The sequence below is a fragment of the Cyrtonyx montezumae genome, unplaced genomic scaffold (assembly GCF_038088225.1).
Source record: "Cyrtonyx montezumae isolate F1298 unplaced genomic scaffold, pur_monq_1.0 scaffold_19, whole genome shotgun sequence".
Lineage (NCBI taxonomy): Eukaryota > Metazoa > Chordata > Aves > Galliformes > Odontophoridae > Cyrtonyx > Cyrtonyx montezumae.
This window is the reverse complement of record NW_027071925.1, coordinates 2903314-2924272: the sequence shown is the minus strand read 5'-3', so window position 1 is coordinate 2924272 and position 20959 is coordinate 2903314. Positions and strand designations below refer to the sequence as shown.

At 44.5% G+C, this 20959-nt stretch overlaps 1 protein-coding gene across 1 annotated transcript; it reads right to left on the bottom strand.

Annotated features, from left to right (window-relative positions):
- Window positions 1-2323: 2323 nt before the first annotated feature.
- Window positions 2324-4895, bottom strand: LOC136048099 (uncharacterized). The gene is made up of 4 exons (XM_065735601.1): window positions 4752-4895; window positions 3709-4020; window positions 3434-3592; window positions 2324-2744 (listed from the first exon to the last, which is right to left on the bottom strand). Exons 1-4 carry the CDS (start codon window positions 4813-4815, stop codon window positions 2599-2601), a joined length of 681 nt encoding a protein of 226 aa, XP_065591673.1. The 5' UTR covers window positions 4816-4895; the 3' UTR covers window positions 2324-2598.
- Between the last annotated feature and the right edge of the window lie 16064 nt (window positions 4896-20959).

Here is a 20959-nt window from a genome sequence, read left to right as displayed (position 1 = left end):
CCATGCTGCTACGTTTTTTCTATCAATCTTTATTTAAGAATTGTGTATTTGCATGCATATATTCATTTGTAGAAGCATAAAGCATTAGCTCATAGCAAAGAGCATAAATCATCATTTTTTTCCCAAGACATTGGATAATTGGTGTTCCCTGGATAACAGAGCCCAGGAGACATAAAGTGGAACAGCTCATAGTGACACTTCTCAGTATCACAGCTGCATGATAACTAGCAGAAAGGCAAAAGAAATGGAAAGGAAGGTGTCTGGGTGAGCCACAGACACCAGTTGGTGAGTGCTGCTTGTGACTGACAGCTGAATCGTGCAGGTAATCTTCATTCTCAAGACTTGACCAGCCCTCTGGCTCCAACTGCTGTTAAAGATTAGAAATTAAATCTGCACATTATTAAATCTGAATGCCTCAAGTTTATAAAGTGTATGCTCTCAAACAGCTTGTTGACCCTTTCCCAAAGGATTTAGAACCTGAGGGTATACAAAAAAAGAGAGTCCAAAAAAAAAAAAAAAAAAAGAGGAACAGCATCAACCATCTGAACACTGCAGACAAGAACATGAAGATACATATATGCAGACATTTATTATTCCCGTTAGACGACCACATTAGAAAGCTGAGTTAAGAATACTTTATGTCACTGAGAGTGTAAAATCCCCACTGCTATGGCTGGGGTTGTGGGAAGCATTAGTCTCTTGTGTCAAACTGGAGCAAAATAGAAGAACAGATATTTCTGTACTTCTAAGTTTAATTATTAATATACCTTTTGCTGTCATTCATGATGAGTTTTTCAGTTTAGGTTTCAGACATCCACTTTGAAGGCCAAGCCTCTCTCTCTAAACAAATCATTCACCTCACTAAATGCCCTCCTATGTAAATGCAGAGACCACCTGGGAGTTAAAGGATGAAGAACCACAGCCATGTTATTGCATTATGACATAGAAAACATGCAGAGAACATCTGCCACAGGGTTTGATACACATTTCTCCTGAGCATAGATCCTATTCTCCAAAGAACTTTGGTTTCCATGGTTGAAACTGTCAGTTCATCCAGTGAGAGGAGTCAGCTGGTCTAAGCCTGTGCTGCTGAGCCAGACACTTGTCTTGTGGTGATGGTGGCCCTCAGCCAAGCTCCAGGACAGGAGCTCCAGGAGACTTCAGGCATTGCTGGTGAAGGCCTGGAGCTGAACATCTTGGGCAACCTCAGTCCTCAGGGAATGCTTGGGAGCAGTGAAAGCACAATTGTGAAAATACATGTGAGGGCTTTGTCTAAAGGTATTTCTTCAATTGGTGACTGTGCCTCATTGCTGAAGGGTGTGCTGCTGGCATAAAGGCCTGGCTTTTCTCTTTTATAGATGGTGTTTCAAATAATTGTGAGGTTTTTGCTTTCAGAAGCTTGTTCGATTAATCAAGCAGGTGAGAATTGAAGGAGAAATATCTGTGAGGCCAAAGGTGCAGGTTGGTTTCAGTGCGGATCATATGTGAGAGTAAAACCAGAGGGCAGGACCTCAAGAGAGCCACAGGATATATATTTTTTGCATATCCCAGCAGTATGTTTATTTCTATGTCTTAATAACATAATTTCAGTGATATCACCATTGCACTGTCCTTGCTGAGTTTTGCAAGCACTTGTGTACTCACATTTTTCACAGATCAGCTTGTGTTATATCTACCCACAGATATTCAATAGTCTCAGCAAGTTATCATCGGCTTCCCTTGTAGTCACCAGAGGCACCTTCATAGTTAAGACAAATTACCTTCAAGACAGCTGTGTCCCTCCGTTCACTAGAAAGGGAGCACAAAATAAAAGGCTTAGTCTATAGATACCTTCTAGCCAAGTTAACCTTAAACAAATTAGATTAGAAATCTAGTTGTTAGACTCCTGGAAAGAAACAGCAAACACAATGGCAAAGCCAACAGGAGCATTTGGTTCTAAAGAGGGATGGGCAGCTCAGTAACTGACAGGAGCCATGTCATCTTCTGGCAGTGCATAGGCTCCTGTAAACCTCCTGTAAACACTGGAGCCAAGGTGGGTCCAGGATGTGGGTCAGGACAAAGATGTGTCTGTGGAACTGTGTATATGATCAGCACATGAGTATCTCTGCAGTGGCACATGAGGGTATAGGGTCAGAGCTATGGGACCCTGAATCTACTGACGTTGCTTTGATGCAGGAAGAATGGAATATGCTAGAACCACTGAATGTGGTCCTAGCAAACACAGTCCTTCACTGAACACCGTCCTCTCATTGTAGCAAAGTGATTTTAACAGTTACAATAATTAAACCAAAAAAAAAGCCTCTGCTTACCTGGACAAGTCTGCTGGAGCACAATGATAGGTCCTAGGAAAACAACAGTAAATGAGTACCAGCACTAGCAAAGATGTACTTACAAGAATTAAAACTAACAGGCTTGCAATTTTTCTCTTTTTATTCCCTATTTTCATGACACGGGCTGCCCATGCATCCCCTTCATGATGAACATCACTTGGCAATTTCATAAACAATTATTTTGAAAATAAGATTCAGAAATAAAACCCTGTATGCTTCCTTTTCCACTCCCAGGGCTGCTTGTGAAGGCCTGTTATCCATGGTGTTGTCAGACCATACCTTGACGTTTCTGGGTCCGCCTCCTGAAATAATATATGGCCAGCAGCACTGCTGCTCCTGCACAAACCCCAAGGGTCACTAGTGCTGCAGCGAGGCCAGTTTGGTTGTTTTCACCAACTGAATATTGATGATCACCTGCAGAGCAGAAGAAAATGAATCCAAATGAATCAAACAAGTGTGCTGGGATAGGAGCCTGCCTCATAAGCATCTGCTGAGAGGAACTGGGGCTAGTGCTCCTACAATGCAGCCCACAAAGGCTGGCATGGGGAACGGAGCTGATGAAGGAGTGAACAAATAGCCCAAGGCATTGGAAACCTTACTGAAGATACTTGTAACAAAAGAATGACTCTCAGCATTCAAAATAGACTCTTAACTTCCCCCCCAGGAAAGATAACATCTATCATCCAAAAGAACCAAACGCAATAGGCATGAGAGCTCATACACTGAAAATGTGAGGAATAGCTTTGTGAAGTCTTCTGGTGATCTTATTGTTAGCCAGTTTTGCTTCTTTGGATGGCTGTTATTTTGCTAAAAAACGGATATAGAAAGTGAAAGCTGGTAAAACATTTTTCAAAGCAGCATGGTTCTGGATAGCGTGCATTTCAGACATAGGGATTTGATAAGGTCAACGTGTTCAGCGACATCAGTGATGAGTCCAAAAGTCACTCAGGACATGAAGTTTGATCAGTACTCCAAAGATCTCAGTAGATATGAATCTAAGCATAAACGTATCTGGAACAGCTATTTTAATCCTGGTCACAGCAAGATGTCTGAGCAAAACTGTCTCAAAACTGCAGGCAGACAAATGTGATGAAAAGACTGACCTAGTTCTCCATCATCAATGATGTCATCTATTATGTTTGTATTTTTCTCATCTGTTTTATAGCACTTCAGGACGCTGTCAGGGTTTGTATGATCTATCTCTGTTTCACAGCAGGTTTTTCCCTCCTCTGTAAAGATACGCCTTCTATCTTCAGGGAGAGCTGAAAGATAAAATTATTGATTATAAGTATGGATCATTTCTAAGATCTTTAACCAAGGGTTATGAGCCAAAGTCGGAGATTCTCGGTGTACCACAAAGACTTCCAGCTGAGTTTACCTCCAGACTTCAGGATGCCACACGGTTCTCCTAATCCCCCATCCTTCTCCCAAAAAATGACATAAGTTCCATCACGAGACATGTTTTCTTGCTGAAGACACATAGTAATGTGTGTTTCATTGGTCACCAGCTGAATATCGTCATTTGAAAATATCTCATTTTCTGTTTTGCCAATTATCTTGAAGTCTGTGTAATCAGATGATTTGCATCTTTCTCTCCCACAGTTTTTACAGTAGTAGACTGTCACAGTGGTTTTGGTGATGGGAGAGCCATTTACCTGCTCAGCAAGGTTAGCTCTGGGCAAAGGAATACCTACAGGAGAAAACAAAGAAAACATTTTTTATCAGTTTTCTCCCAGACTTCTTGTGTTAGAGAATTGGAGTTGAGTTCTGGTAAATAAACCCACTTGTGGATTAGAAGACACTGTCTGCCAATGGGAAATTTTTATTAGGCACTGGATCCAGTTTCCCAAATAATTTATGGAGTAGAAATAGGATACTACTCCCTCCTACTGCCATTAGGGTTTGAATTAAGAAGCTGTTTGCTTGGGAAGTGAGTTGAGAGACATCTCCCTTCTTGAGCTAAGAGGTATCTATGGAGTCTGCTCCGGCAGGCTCATATGAGTCACCCCAGTTTTCTTTGCTTCCACAAACCCGTGGCCCGGTCTATCTCCCGCAGATATCACTGTCCCAGGACTACATTGACAGCTGAGCTGGCAGACTCCAGCTGGATGTGATGCCCAACAATCAGCACCAGATTCAGTTTAGCATTCCCATAGGCAACATTCCCACAGACAAGCAGCACAGCCTGGCTGAAGTGCTGGAGTGTGCTGGGCACTGAGAGATGGCAGAAGGGTTTGACTCTTCCAGGCTCTCCTGGTAAAGAGCCAGTCCTTTAAGGAAGGACTAATCCCATCTGACCTCAGATGGATTCAAAGTGTCATTCTTCCCAAGTTAAGCAATTGCATCAGTGAACCACGTTCCCCTTCTTAATCTCTTATCTTATCTGAGTTGTTCCATGGTTTCAGTTTCAGCTGGACTCACCTGTGTGTGAGGTGGGCAGGGCCAGCAGCAGGAGGCACAGCCACGGGACAAAGGCAGAGCTCATTTGGCTGCTGGGCACTGGTGGTCCTCTGTGATCCCAGCAGGGTCACCAGGTTATCTCCTTGTGTGGGTATCAAATAGCAGCTGTTACAACTCTTCTTTTATCTTCCACTGGTCCAAAAGAAAACCTCCAGACCAAGTGCTGGAAAGCTTCAAGCTGAGAAAGCTGGAGTTGAGGCAGAGGAATGCTTGTGCTGCTGATCTGTTATTGCACCCTGCAAGGAAAACTGAACTGACACTCCTTTCCAGCTCCTGGATCCTACAGGCCAGGAGGCTCCAGGTCTGTGATCATCACTCAGCAATGCGTGCAACAAATAGCTCCTTGTGACTTGCTGCCACTTCTAAGAGCACACACCCAGACAGGTAAGAAAGGTGCTCTGTGCTGAGTGAATGTTCTGCCTGACCTGACATGAAACATTTACTGTTACTTTGCTTTTATTTCTAATTTGAACAGATATTTCCCATCAGGTTTTCTAAATTAAAATTCGAGCAAATAAAACCCATAGTACTTCTTACCAAAGAGAGAGAAAAGTATCCCAGGTCATTCCAATGACACTGAAAGTGGTTTTAGGTTATACACCTTTTTTACTTTGCAAAGAAGGAAAAAGTAATTCTCCTGGAATACCCACCTACATTTCCTCACTAGGAGGGGCTGTGGCTAACATTAACTGTTCTGCCCCTGGGAGCTTTTAATGAAAAGCTTTCATTAAAATAATTTCCTCAGCAGGTCACTAACTGGGAACTACTGCGGGTGAATATTCAAATTATGCATTACTTCATCAGCAGGAATTAATAACCACTCACCTCCCTCGCCCTGCGCTGGGTGAGAGCTGCAGGGTGCCGCTCTGACCCCAGGAGCAGATGGGGCCAGAAACAACCCAGCCCCAGAGGAGCCCCTACAGCTGCCAGCAGACAATGCAGCCCCACCCCCAGTCCCACTTGGCACAACACAAGGGACCAATACCTCCACATCAAGCAGTGCTGCTCCATACCTGCACCATCTGCGGAGATTTCTCCCGGCCCCACATATACCAGCAGTGTTCAGAGTGCCAAACGAGCACAGAAACCAAATCATTCAGTGCCATCTCACACAGCTTTCCCCAGATCCTCTTTCTGCAAAGCATGAGCCAGCCATAGCCGCTTCCTCCTGCTCTGCACGCACTGCGGGGCTATCACCAACTTTGTCCCTTGTCCATTTGCTCAGCTCACAGACAGCAGTTGTTTGCCCAGAGATTACATGTCAAACATTTTTTCCCCAGAAGTGCTCAGTCCCAGGTCGGTGCATTCTGTTCTCCCTCATTCTCCCTCACTCTTTGTAGCCTCCTCCTTCCTCCTCCCCTCTTGTGCTGCCTGTAGCACATCTCCCATTCTCTTTCCTCCAGCAAGATTCCTTCCTTCTCCTTTCTCTATTTCTAAAACAGCTCTCTCTGCCTCCTCCCACTTGTATTACTTTTTGCAGATGGTTGAGTTTGCAAATCTCTTGGCCGCTTCTTGCCATCAATTTTAAACTTCCGTCAGCAATAAAACACTCACATCTAAAAGAAAATATTTTCTTTGGACAGAAAGCATTTTTCATAGTCTTATTTCCTTTTTTTTCTGCTTTCCTTCTCTTTCCTGAACTGCAGAAGTTGGCTGCAGAGCTGCAGCAGAGCAATGCCAAACCCTAAATGCAGACCAGCCCCGAGCAGTACAGTATCAGTTTTAGCCTCAGGAGCTGAGTATCAGTTGTGATTAGAGCCCTACCGAGGCATTCTGGCTTTGTTTCAGAAAGGAGCTATTGGAATACAATGCACCACCTGAAACTCTTCCACTTTTCCTTCTCCCATACGTTCCCAGGGCTATGGGTGCTCCCCATACAAGCAGGTCGGCTGCCCTGCACTTCCCCTCCAATTGACCTTATCATCAAAACTCTCCTCTTCAGTGGTAAACACTGTCCTTTCCCTCCTTGCTCTCCCACGTGGGCGCACAGCTCACAGCTTTATGGCTTAATGAGCCCTTCAGTGTACAATCATGCAGCTGGGTTGAACAGTTTTGGTGATGTTATACAACAGAAAAGATTAACGTGTTCCAGTAAATTTCAGAAATAACTTAAGTGTTCTCTCAGTATCCCATGGGAGAGGATTTAAGTTTCCAACAGTTTGCAGAAAACAAAACTGAAAGAATCAAAACAACCACAGCAAAAAAACAGGACTTCTGGAGGTGCTATAGATATAGTCTTCTAACTTGAAGCTCTTCCCTGGAAAAGGAGTGGACTTTACACAGTAAAGCAGCATTGCTTTAAGTACCAGCTCCATTTGTCAACCTGCTGAATGCTGCTCTCAACAAACCTCTGCAAAACTTGAAAATTAAAAACAAAATCACAGAAAGAGGCAGAACAGCTACTGCCAGAGCTAGTCTGCAAGTGCAGCCTGCTCCCCTCAGCTCCAACAAGCCTTGGGGATACTGCTTCTGAATCCCTCTCGCAGAATTCTTTCACAATTAACCAGCAGGAAGAGCTATAGAGAATTGCTATTGTTTGTGGCTCAGCAGGGTGAGCAGGACAAGTTTTCCCCGCTTTCATTTCTGTAAGTTATAAAAACAATGTCCTTACAGCCTGACGCTTTCTGTTTTGATTCTTCGTTTCCTTCAGTGGCCAAAGCCACCAGGGTCCCCACAGGTCCTTTTTGGGGTGCTTGGGGCAGTGCGTGGCTGCTTCTTGCTGAAAAGGGAGAGCTGCAAAGGTGCCTGCTGCAAAACTCACCTCTCAAATGCCAATTTTGGGAAACGGGTATTAGGACAAAAGACAATGCTGAGAAGCTATGAGGACAAGAAATAACGGTTATCTGCACACAGGAAAAATTATATGGGAGTCCTGTGAAGGAGAAAACACCGTGGTAGATTTATCCTGTAACTTCTGCAGCCACTCACACAAATGCACACTGATTAACCAAGCTGCTTTGTTTTTGCAGTGACAAGAACAGCGTAGTCACTGAAGTTGCATATGCTGAATCGCACACAAACCACACCGATCACTTCCTTCCCACCACGGATGCTTTTAGTGCCTGTTTTGAAATGTCCCCTAAGAAAGAGAAAGCCAACAGTTTGCAAGGGAAAAGAGCAGCTGTAGGAGAGGACCTCTCAAAGAAGAGCACCCGTAAGTACCTCAAAGGTTGTGCGAGTCCAAGGAAGCCCTCGGGTGTCTGAGCAGTGTCTGTGTGCTCAGGACACGCAGCTCCACATCCAGAAACCTGCAGGAGACATGGATCAGAGCTGATGGACAGAGCCAGCCTGCTGCTTTTCCCTGCTTCTTAAAGCAGGGAACTGCATTGAAACTGATTTTCACTTTCGCTCTTGGAGAAGGACAGTGTGTCTCGGAGCGATGCCAGCAAGGGAAGTCCATGAGATAGGCAAACATGGGGAAATCCCTATAGCAAGATAAATCACTGCCAAAAATCTACCTGTGAAGTGTGCCCCCTACAAAGCTGGCTGGGCCCTAACCCTGGCTCAGTACACAGCAGTAGTGATGTGTGGAGCTGGGCTGGGTTAGTGCATCCCTGGCAGGGTCAGGGCTGAAAGGCACCTGGCAAAGCCCACCTGATGCAGTGCCCATCTCGTGGCTGTCATACTGCCCAGCACTGCAGCCACACTGCTGGGAGCAGAGGGAGGGCAGTGAGTGTGGACAGCCCTCTGTCCATTGGAGACCTCCCTAATTCCCAGTCACTGCAACTCAGGTAAAACAAGGCTCATTACTCTTGGCAGAGCATGACCTGCTCTCAAATTCCAGGAGAATTTTCTTGCCCAGACTGTTCCAGACGTCCTCTCATCTGAAGCATTCTGGTTGCTTTCCTCTGCCAGATGTAAATCTCTACCTGATGTCCCATGTTCTGCCTGCATGGACTACACTGTGTTTCCATAAAGCCACTCTAGGTTTGACATGACAAAAATTTACTTTTGAATAAGTCTAGTGAATCAGACTGCTGTGTACTGGAAAAGTACAATGACATTGGATCCAGCATAGTGCCTCTGCCAAAGTCATCCTTCCAAAGAAGTATGAGAGCAGAAATACAACAACGTCCTCCTCACTAGTGGCCATTCAGTATCTCAAGGGAGACTGCAAGAGAGAGGGACAGAATTTTTAGCAGAGTCTGTGTGATAGGACAAGGGGAAGTGGTTTCAAACTAAAAGAGGGCAGATTTACGTTGGATATAAGGAAGAAAATAAAGTAGGAAGAGCATGATATACTTGTGTACGATGAGTGTCCACACAGCATCTTTAAATCATGCAAGCCCAACAAAGACCAATAGATGATCTTGTAGGTCCTTTCCAACCTAATGTATCTATGAATCTAAGAAGCTTTATCTATAGTAACACTGATACTTAGAGAACTAGATGTAAGCCAAGAGATTTCTTTAAATTCAAAGGAGAGAATAAATCAACAAAATAAAACTTTACAAACTAGAAATGAGACAAGCAAATCTGAATGATAGCATTAGTTTTTCTGGAAGCACTGGATAATGCTTCCCTGTGCACCGGTATTTCCCTGTTCAAACATACTCTGAATGAAGGGAGCCAGAAAAAAAAGAGCATTAACAAATCTGATTAATTTTCCAGGCAGAACACAGAGTCTTGTGGTGACCAGAGAAACCATGGAAGGAATTATTATCTACCTAGAAAAATATTGTCTTTGATCAAATAGTAATTTCGAGTTCATAGTCTGCTAGAAGATAAAAAACAACAGACTTTTTGTCATCTGCATCAGAGAAACAAGGAAGCATCACTCTCTTATCAAGTGATAACGAGCTAGCATGGAACTGTTCCCAGACATCAGTTATAGGATATCCTTCGTTCAAAGGGACCCGCAAGGACTGAGTCCAAGTCCTGCATTACCTTATTTCTACCAATTTCTTATTTCATTTCTCCAGGCTAAGGCCCTCCATTTCCCTCCTAATAACAGGTTTCTTAAAGAAAAACACATAACGCCAGTTGTACCCAATGGTTCCAAGTGTTCAAACTTTCTTACCAGCAGCCAAGTTGTATGTGGCAGTGTTGAAGAGCACACACAAGATATCCAAGCACTGGCATATAATTTATCTTGGAAGCTGGGATCTTACCTCTGGGAAATCAGATTTTGTCTCAAGAACCCAGCAAAAGCCAACTAAGTACAACATAAAGGGTGAAGCACAGAATGGACAGCACAGAAGGAGAACCCAAAGAGTTGAGTGAGGAACTGAGAGCTAAACCTGCTGCTGCATCAGTATAGATGGTTGAGGTGAACTGGTTGCACATACTGAAGGGTAAACAACACAGTTCAGGGCTTCAAAACTGTGGTGCCCCATCTCCAAGACAAGGGACAACCAGGAGACAGCTAACCCTGCATCCTGCATGAGAAGTTGTCTGATCCCAATGGCTTGAGATTGGAGCAGCCAGCTGCATGGGGGATCACTCTTGTGCCTTTGCCCAAACACCCATGTGAATGGATTGAACAACCAGAGGAAATGGTTTTGTTTGCATTTCTATGTTCATTTTCACAATGACCAATCAAATTGTCACTTCTCTGCTCTTTCTAATTTTAGAATACACAAGAGCGCTCTCATTTCTCTTATTTCTTACATTCTCAGAACTGCTTTCTGTTAAAAACATTTCACAGAATGTGCTCCGTGTCCTAATCCTCCTACAACTGCCAGGAAAGATGGACAGAAGACACAAACCACTCTTCCCCTTTGGCACAGGGCTGCACACCTCTGCCCCAGTCCCTGGTCTGAGCACAACCACAGGGGAGAGGCTCCAGAAATTACGTGAGGTGAGACTGGGTGTGCACACACATGAGGGATGGTCAGAGCTCCTTCAGAACCCCAGCAATGAGCTTTCTAACACTCGTGTGCTGCTGTTGGCAGCTCAGAGCTGCTTAGCTCCAAGCCAACCTATCACACATCACACCTGAGGCAACCTGGATGTTATTGAGACGTGACTTACCTCTGTGGAAGAAAAGCAGACCTGGCAGGACAGCTATTAGTTCAATCAGCAAACTAGAAACAGCCTTGAGCAATGTGAACTTTGAAACACAGGTAGCCAGCTTTCAGATGACTCAGAGCTGGGGTGATTCAAAGTTGCTGCCATTGCTATCACTGCTCCAGCCTCACACAATGCAGCATGTGCCACCTCCATCAGGAGACAGGTGTCCTTTTGGACTCCAGAATCCACCCCTGTCCCTTTCTTTGTTATATCACCACTGATTCTGGCCACAGGAAGACAAGGGCAGGAGAAATGTGCTCACAGTGAACACTCGCATGCTGGACAATCATTTTTTTATTATTTTTTTAAAGCAAGCATTGAGGTTCCTTCCAAACGTCTTTTACCAGGGTTAAAATGTAAATGGCACAAGGGAACAACCTACAGCCAAGGAACTAGCAGCAAACCCACCTGCTGGGATTGTCTGCACCTCTTCAGAAGAGAGCAAAATGGGGAGGCTGTGGTAGGACCAAGCTCTTCACTTAAAGCTGAGACCATTGAAATAGCAGCTGTATTCAAGTTCTACTGTAAAAGATATGAATATTCTGAGAATTTGACTCAAAAATGTATGCCTTTTTTGCCACAATTCATTTTTCACAGAAAAGTACAGAACTTTTGTATTACCTAATTCAAGGGGAAATATATGCTTCCTATACTATAATTTCAGGAACAGACAAAGAACTTCAGTATCCCAGAACTGTTTTGAGAAGTTTATTATCGTAATGCCCTTCCTGACACTCAGCCCCCTTACAGACAGAACTTTCATTGCATCTTTTCATCAAAAATTCAGAACCTGAAAAACAAGAAGAATGCGATTATGTCTGTCCTCAGTGAGGAAATTCACCTCCTTTGACTTAAAAAGTGCTTTAGAAATTAAGGTCTGCTTGTGGGCTGCCAAACCTCATCTGATGTTACTGACTCAAGATCTGCTGGAAATAATGTCACAATGTGCTGTGGTTTTGATACACCACTTGCAAATCTCCTGTTTGTGTAACACTTGAATATCCATCAGTCTATTCTTGTCCATGCAACAATTCCAATTTAAGGAACAGTTTTCAAGTTCCTTACATGGTTTTGTCCTCCAAGCCCACGCAATCTGCAGACAGCTGATCTGGTGGATGAGTGACAGGACATCCCTCCATTGCCAACAAGCAGTAGTGCTCCAGGTGAGATCTCACAGTGCAGGATCACCTCTCTGCTCTGCTGGCCATGCTGCTTTTGGAGCAACCATATGGTTGGCTTTTGGGGCACTATCCTTTCCATCCTCCAGCTCTGATAATGGGGGTTGCTGCAACCCAGGTGCCAGATCTGACACTTGGCTCTGTTGAACTTCTTGAGGTTCTGGGCCCAGGACTCCAGTCTGTCTGGGTCTCTGTGGGGGTCACTAAATCCCACACCATTGATGATGGTACCAAAGAGCACTGATCCCAGTACCAACCCCAGAGGGACACCACTTGTCACTGGTTTCCATGCAGACATAGAGTCTCTGAGACCTCTGGTCTGTGGGATCAGTTTCACAAACAGTTTCTCAACCATGAAACAGTCCACCTATCAAATCCAGATATTTCTAATTCAGAGAAGATTTTGTGGGAGACCATGGCAAAAGCTTTACAGAGTTCCAAATAGATGACTCTTGGCTCTTCCCTTGTTCATTGACAGTAATGCTATAATGTCTCTGTCTTTTGTTTTTTTCAGGCAGTGGGTTAGGAAGAAGGAAAATAATTAGCATCCATTTTAATTCCCGACCTGTGCAGTACCAGATCACATGAGCATGACTGAGGAAGAACTGTCGTAATTTCTTCTCCTTATCTGCCCATGTAGCTCCACAGAGCCAAAAGTAATTCCCCTCGATTTGTCTCTACCTTATGCCAAGAGCAAGTTGTTTTCTTAGCCTAAGCCAGAGCTTGCACTTTGTCCCTGCTTGTGTTACCTGGCTCACAATCAGAAAGGCACATAAAAAGACAGTTGCATTTTCCAACTGTATTCTAGGAAGAGGGCACTCTTTCTGGAAAGCGACTTTCAGGTATTTTACAGCAGGTATCACTCATAAATAATCAGCCTTCAGCTTGTAGTGCAGGCTGTGAGACAACTGCTGCCCTTTGGAGGAGCATCTGTGAGCAATTTAGTTTGCTCTTACAGTCGCAATTCAGGACTGCAGCTCCAACACTGTGTGGAATGTCTATTGCCACACTTGTGTTCCAGACTCAAGGCATTCAACTAGAATTATTTCTTTTAAAAACTGCACTTCTTTTACTGTTTCTGGCCAATGTGCTGGCTCTTGCTGAGAACCCATGATGCACATACTTAAATTAATATCTCTTTTAAATTTGTTCTTATATCTACATTTTCTTTCTTCCTTTTTTCCACCTAGTGTTAGCTTTAGTCCAGAACACCTTCCTGTCCAAAATTCCTAAATGCATTGGATCAAACTTTTGTACTTTATTTTCTTTGTGCTCTTTAAGTCTAGCACCATCTGATTGCAGATTTGCTATATAGCTTCCAAATCTGCTAGAACTCATACACAAGCATCCAAGAGAGGCTGTCCTGTCTCTTTGCACTTACTAAAGCAGTTACTTAAAATAGTTACCACTGAGGAACATGTGCAGCAGGGCCCATCCTCCTCCACTTAGCTATCATCTTGGAAATTGTACAGGTGAGGCTTGTGTGCACACATTGTTCTACTTGCTCTACAACTGCTGGACATGACATGTGAGCAGCCAGTTCTTGGTTTTTGTTCTCCCACAGAGAAGGAGACAGAGTGCTTCTCAGAGAATGAAACCAAGGGAACAAAACTAAGACTACACACAGATTTCTGCCTGTTGTCTCTGAGTTTCTTGGGCCAGCCTGGGCAACAGCTCACAAACCAAAGCCACTATCTCAGGCAGGCCAGAAGCTCAGCAGATCCAGACTTCTGAATCCTTTCTTACATGCTCCCCCAACTCTGGCCAGTGATTAAGGCTTGCTGGTTGCAGTATGGCCACTTTGGGGGGAATTACTGGGGCTGTTGCTTCCCAGTATCTTACTTGCCCTGAGGAATGTCTCCAGAAGTCCCTGGACGTAGTACTCCCATCCCAATCACTGGTAACAAAAACCATCTGGAACTGTGAAATGCGAGTCATACAAAGGTCAAAATGAGAGTTACAAAAGGTTTTTTTTAAATATCTAACTACTGCTGCTAACTTGGTGAATTATAAGAAAAGCATTATTAACATGACAAGGAAGTAACTCTCAAAGTTATCACAGCCCTGGAACAAAAGGCAGAAATTTGTATTACCCCTCTGATCGCCTGCCTTGCACTGGAGTGAAGTAACAAGAGGAGTTCCCATGCTTCACTAAGATACTGTCAATGCTTCATTCAAGATATTAAGAATGAAGATAGGAGCCATCCATCCCACAGAGCCCAAGCACCTCAATGGCTATTGCATCCACCAGCATGGAAGGCAAGGAACACCATTCTGCATCTTCTTGATACCACAAGGGATTCACACATTCTCTTCAACATTTACCTTTCAAGGATGCTCATTGAAGCTCAGATACATCATTCTAGGTCAGGTAGAAAAATCAAAGAAATTCCCTTTACCCCATGTTTCTCTCTGTGCTGTGCTCTGTGCCCTCATTCTCCCTCTGCCCTTCCACCCAGACCAAACTGGTTACTGAGGTCTCTCTTCCACCTTTAGAGACAGGTGAGCTCACAGTGCAAAAGGACATCGTAATGGCTCTGTAGATGTCAACATTATTTCTAAAACATCAGAGCAGATTTCCAAACCAGCAGGGTACAAAAAGAGATACCAAGAAAAGATGGCCCTTGTAGTAAAAAAAAAAGAAAAACAACACTGAGGCAACTGTGCCAGTAGCAGCACCTAAAATAAAATCATCAAGATTGCAAAAGATCTCTGAGATCACCAAGTCCAAACCCAAGCCACCCCTACTATGCCCACTGACCATGCATGTCCCTCAGTGCCACATCACCACATTTCTGGAACACATCCGTGGATGGTGAATCCACCACCTCACTGGGCAGCCTGTGTCAAAGGGCTGATCACACTTTTGGAGAAGATATTTTTCTTAATACCCAACCTGAACTTCTACTAGTAAACTTGAGGCCATCACCTCTCATCCCATCACTGTCACCTGGGAGCAGAAGCCAACCCCCCCCTCATTCTGCCACAAACTCCATTTAGGGAATTGTGGAGAGCAATAAGGTCTCCCCTGAACCTCCTCTTCAGACTGAACCATCCCATTCCCTCAGCCATTGCCCCTAACACTTGTTCTCCAGACCATGCACAGCTCTACTGCCCTTCTCTGGACAAGCTCCAGGACCTCAACATCTTTCCTGTAGTGATGGTCCCAACACTGAACACAGCACTTGAGGTGCAGCTTCAGCAGAGCTGACTACAGAGGAACAATCTCCTCCTGCTCTGCTGGCTGCACAGTTTCTGATACATGCCAGGATGCCATTGGCCTTCTTGACCACACAGCTTTCCAGCCACGCTGCCCCAAGCCAGCAGTTATGCACAGGGTTGTTATGACTAAAGAGCAGGACCTAGAAGTTGGCCTTGTTGAATCAAACCCTGCTGACCTCAGCCCAGCAATCAGCCTGTGCTGGTCCCTCTGTAGAGCCTTCCAACTCTCAGCTGATTTACACTTTCTCCCAACTTGCTGTCACCTGCAAACTTAATTAGGGTGCACTCAGGCTTCCCAGCTTGAGTCATCAGAGATGTTTATTCAAACAATGCTGGAAGATGTGAGACTGTACACACAAATGCAAGGAAGGTGATGAGGTAATTGCATGGCCACCTGCGCCTCTGAGACAACATTCACGGAAGAACATCAGAAGTGGTAATTGTTTCAATGGAAGGTTAATCTTTACAGCAACTTAGAAAACAATATTGTTGCACAGGTGGTAGGGAAGCTACTCTGCTTTCTCTTTCTTATTTCCAAGAAGCTGAGGAAACCGTCTCTAAGGAAGGAAGCAGAGAGTGAAGCATTTTAACTAGCTGACAGACTGTGCAAGCTAGATGCTGTCAAGTGGGTATTGTACTCAGAGGCAGAGAAAAATCCCCTGTAGGGGAACTCCTTCCTCTGGGTAACAAGGAAAAAGTAACCTGAAACAGGTATTCTTCCTTACTGTTGTTAGCTGAGGCACCTAAGTGTCAGTGCACAGACAAGCCAGTGACAACATACCCACCACAAAGGGAAAACACCTCCAAGTTCAACTTTCCCACCATAAAAGGAAACATCTGAAGATTGGAAGAGTTTAATTTTAAGTCTGAGATGGATGAAATTATTCTCTGCAGTTAAAATGGAAAGCATTCAATTCAGTAAAGGAGAATTTCATTCTTCGTTATTGGATTGCAACTAATTAAATCCGGCTGAAGAGTTGCAGGAATTGCATTAAAGATGTTTTATTTGGAGAGCTGGTCATATTTAGACAAATGGAATGTCAGGATTTTTTTAAGCAGAGGAGCTACTCAAACATTTTTATTGACATGATCTGTCAGAGCACGAGGCACTTAAGATCACAAACCACTTCAGGCTGAGCAGAAGTATAAAACCTGCCCCAGTTATTTCACACTGAGATGAACTGCATCCCAGCTCACAGTCAGCACAGGTGAATTGCACCATGCTTCACTCAAGGACTACCTCCAGGCAAAACTTCATAGCCGATGCAGCCTGAAGTACCCATCCTACTGTTCCCGTTTTCCCACTGGGGGACACCAAATCATCCCTTCGGATGGATGCCTTTCTGGTACCCAAATAGGAGGTGAGGAGGAGGATGCAGACAGAGGCTGTTGCTGGGCAGGGGAGCTCCTGCAGGTCCCCTTTGCCCTGCAGGAACACGGGGCTGAATCTGTAAGAAGCCTTTGGGTTGCCTCGTTTGTGCATAGCTTCCCTTCTCTGGCAACAAGAAGATGGCTTTGATCCGTTCACCCAAATGGATTTCTGTTGTTCTCACTTGACCTTTTCATACCAAAGTCTCTTGCTAAGGGAACTGAATTTTTTTTCCTGGATCCATTTGACACAGCTGCAGCCCTCTTAGGACTCACAAAACTTCATGTGACGTTAACTTTCAGTTACTGAAGTTTTTCCATCTGTTTCCATCTGTAGAGATGTTTCTTTCCCACAAAGCACAGCTAAATGCTACCAAACTACAGCTCAGATCCCTTGGGATTCTTACTCACCATGTATTTTACTTGCTGCTATCATTCTTGCTACCATGTTTTAGTCGAAGTCTTGTCAATTGCTCTACATGGAAGAGACTAAAGTTTCAGAGATAAACATTGCAAATGAGTGACTTTAGGGAACTCACATTCTCAGCATTCTCCAAGATTGCTTCCAAGAAGGGATGAAACAAACATGTAGCCTTTCTTTTTTCCTTTCTGCTTTAAAAATAGGCGTAGATCTCAAGCAGCTACTAGAGCCTCCAGCTTTTCATTTATTAAGATGAAAGAGATCTATTATCAAAATGCATTTGTGTGAAGGCCCAATCAGAAGACTTCTGCCAAAAGAAAACAGAAGGGAGGCAGCACAGGCTATTGACACTGTATCCGACCATCCCTTGTCACAGCTGTCAGCTCTCAATTCGCTATTAGTTATTCAAGACAGACACTGGGAATATAATATGTATGCTAAAAATATAACTGCAGGTAGAATTGAGCTACAAAGTGGAACAGAACATCAGGATGTATGAGGAAAGACATAGAGAATAAACTAAAATTCAGTGTGTATGGAGGAAAAGGCCAATGGGAGCTCAAACACTGTGGCTTCAATGCACACTCCAGCCCAGGAAGTCTTCAGACTACTCTATGATATGTACATTTACTCACAAGGCTGATAGACACATACATATATACTGGATGTCAAGATTCAGCCCTAGTTAGCAGAGCAGGCACCAAGACAAGATGGTCTTTGTCTCTGACATAAACTGATATTTTAAGCAGAGTTATGATTTCAATCTCATTTCCTTTCTCTGATTGGAAGAGCACAGGGGCAAAAGAAGTAACTGGACAAAAAGATTGAATCAGCAGGCGTGGATCCAAATAGCCCAAAGGTTTTGAGAAATGAGAAGGAATAAGGTTAGCCAAAAGGTGCTGTGTCTGGATTTTCCACACAAAATCACACACAGATAATTATGCTATTTAATACTGCAGTACATGAGAATAATTAGAAATACTCGTGAAACATCTGAACAGGGTTCGTTAGTGCAGCATGAAGCTGTTTCAAACCCAGAAATTATTGAAATGTATATCACAAAAAGACAGTGAAACACTGACAACCTAACGAGTCCATCAGGAATGGAGTCAGGGCCCCCAGAGTCCTCATTGTGTCCTTCCATCTTACACAACAACATCCAGTTTTCCCACGTTTCTTCACTGAGTCATCCATCCCACATGCATAATGTCTGTCTGCAGACATCATCTGGATAAAATCTCCTTTTTTCACACAGGTTTCTAAAAAGGAATGATTCAGGAAATAATTTCATAACGAAAGGTTTTCCTTATGTATGCTCAGTGCTTTCATGCATTGCCCAGGAATAAGGATAAATGAATTCATGTAAACTTGGAGACTACAGAGAGATGCAAAGTGGCACCACAAACTACCTTCGGATAATCACAAAATAATCCCATCACAGCTGCTGAGACCAACTGTAGAGATGAGGATCGCAAACAGGAGCGCTTTGAGTTGCAAAGGGTGAAAGGCTCCAGGTTAGGAGGTAACATGTCACAGCCACCAGGCTCCCAGTGGATGTGCAACCAGGGCTCCCTGCACAGCTGCTCTGCAGTGCTCCAATGGGGACCTCCCTCTCCTCAGTCCTGTTAGCATCACTTCCCCAAGGACAACTTTTGCTGGAGCTGGAAGATTCATAGTTTTGTGCAACCAACCAAATCTAGATCATAGGCATGAAGTTTCAAGGTCACACTTAGGCAGTGGTGTCTGTAGGGCTCAGCCATTGCAAAACAAATACTGTTGGTTTCCTTCTGAATGTTTTCCATCCCCGTCATGGAGTTAGGGGTGCAAATGTAGTCAAAACAAATTAATATATTGTATGCTCTTACCGTGTAATAGTGTTAAACCTTTAACCCCCCCCTTCCCCCCCACTACACATACAGTGAAAGCAGAGTTGAAAACACATCACAAATCCTCGATCTCAATGAGCTGATATCCAGGCTAAGCATTAACTGGCACAGCAACTTGAGATGGTCCTACACAGAAAAGGAGAGAGGAGCTACGCTGCAAGCCTGGATTATTATAGATCTAATCACTATATGGAGAAAGGGGATGCTGAACCACTAAGTGGCATTTAGTTGATAGGTAGGGAAAAAAAGAGGCTGGAGTGACTGCTTGTGTTTTTCCCCTTATACTTCACTGTAGCTTTCCTTGCAACCAAGTACCTGCATGCTCATGTGAGAACAGCTGCATTCCTACATGTAGGAGCTTTATTTCAGCTATCACTCAGACTTACTTTCTTGTAAGTCTGCAAAAACCCAGAGGGTAAACTCAAACTGGCTCCATCCATTTGTAAAAAATAAAAATAAAAACAAAAATCCAGATCCAGCACTGACAACGTTGGGCTTATTAACTCTGGTCCTTTCTCTCAAAGAAAAGAACTCTAACCTTGAGCAAATCTGGCTCAATGCAGGTTGCTGTCATACTGCTTTGCCCCTGCAGCCCCACACCAGGGTACTGTGCCATCTCACAGGCATCTCCTCACCCACTGCACAACCTTTTGCAGAAGCTGAGGAAATCTACAGCACGTGGGGCTAGTGAGAAGACAGACTGATATGTTCCAAAGTCTGCCTCAGCTGGAAGCACCTGCAGTCCATGCCTTCAGAGCTCAGCCTACTCTAAACACTGCAGCCTCTGGCTCAGTGTTCATCATCCTGAGAGCCAATTAGAATCTAAAGGTGTAATTAATGTGGAGGAGACACCACCCCTTCCATGGGGCTCCATCAGACACATATGGTTTTCCTTAGTGTTTACTCAGCCAGACCACAGGATGCAGTGGGCAGCACCAGGGCATGGCTGCATCCCCTACTCCAGCTGTACCCCAGAAACAAAACCTGTGCTGCTCTGGGACCTCACTGTGCCACGCAGCACTTGAGTTGAGAGTGCCCAGAGCTGGGGAAGGAGCCAGGGAGGGTCTGTGCAGAAACACCAGGACACAGATGGGGAACCATCACACACCCTGGAGTAGTGGTGCTGAGACACTGCCCCGTGTCAGTAGCATCCCAGGCACTGCTGGGGGAGCCTCTCCCGCCCAATTTCACCCAGTTTCTTTCCAAGTGAGGAGGTAGAAAGACTTTGCTATTGGAGGTTTCTCTGACTGTAATGTTTGAAGAGCAATACAAATATGGTGCTCAGCCTCAGACTTCCACTTTCCTTCTTAGTGCTGTGGGAATTTTAGAATTGTGGGAACAATAACATGTCACCACAACAGCAGCTGCCCAAAATCTCACTTCTACATACTTATAGAAATATGCTTGCAAGGGATTAATCTCTTTTCTCCTTTTAAAAGAAGGCTCAGAAGATCCAGCTCCCAAGGCCCCATCCATGACCTTGGGGATCTCCAAGGATGGGGAATCCTCACTTCCCTGGGCAGCAGTATCAGAGCTTCACCATTCTCTGAGTAAGAAACTTCCTCCCAAGACCCTATCTGAATTTCCCCTCTTATTTTCCTAGCCATTCAGAAGTCCCTACAGCTTGCTTAGAACAAAACAAAAGCTGACCTCTGACCGTCTAATGAGGAGCCAGTCCTAACCCAGGCAGAAGCAGCAGTCCCTGTGACACACACCCATTTCCAGGTAGGAAGGATATTTTCAATATCAATTGAAAAGAAACAAAACAACAAAAAACAAGTAGAATAATAGTCCATCAAGCACTACTCTGCCCCAAAGCGTGCACGACCCAACAAAACTTTCTCACAGCAATTTTGCAGCGTGGGTGTTGTGCCACATTTCCATTGAGCCTGCTGCTGCTGGCCGCAGGGCAGCGCTGGCATTTCACCAATTCTGGAGCAGTTCGGGCTAAGAACATCCTGGGCAGTCCCAGCATCAGCCACTGGATGGCCATCCTGCCTTGCACAGGAGTGGCAGCGCGGACAGCGGAAGCCCCCGGGGCTGGGGAGCTGCTGGGGCTCTGCCAGCGATGGGGGGGGGGAC

Coding starts and splice junctions, on each gene's coding strand:
- LOC136048099 (XM_065735601.1), bottom strand. CDS start 4,815: ATGAGCTCTGCCTTTGTCCCGTGGCTGTGCCTCCTGCTGCTGGCCCTG. Junction 4,021..4,751: donor CCTGCCCACCTCACACACAG/GTGAGTCCAGCT, acceptor TTTCTCCTGTAG/GTATTCCTTTGCCCAGAGCT. Junction 2,745..3,433: donor CATTGATGATGGAGAACTAG/GTCAGTCTTTTC, acceptor TCTGCTCTGCAG/GTGATCATCAATATTCAGTT.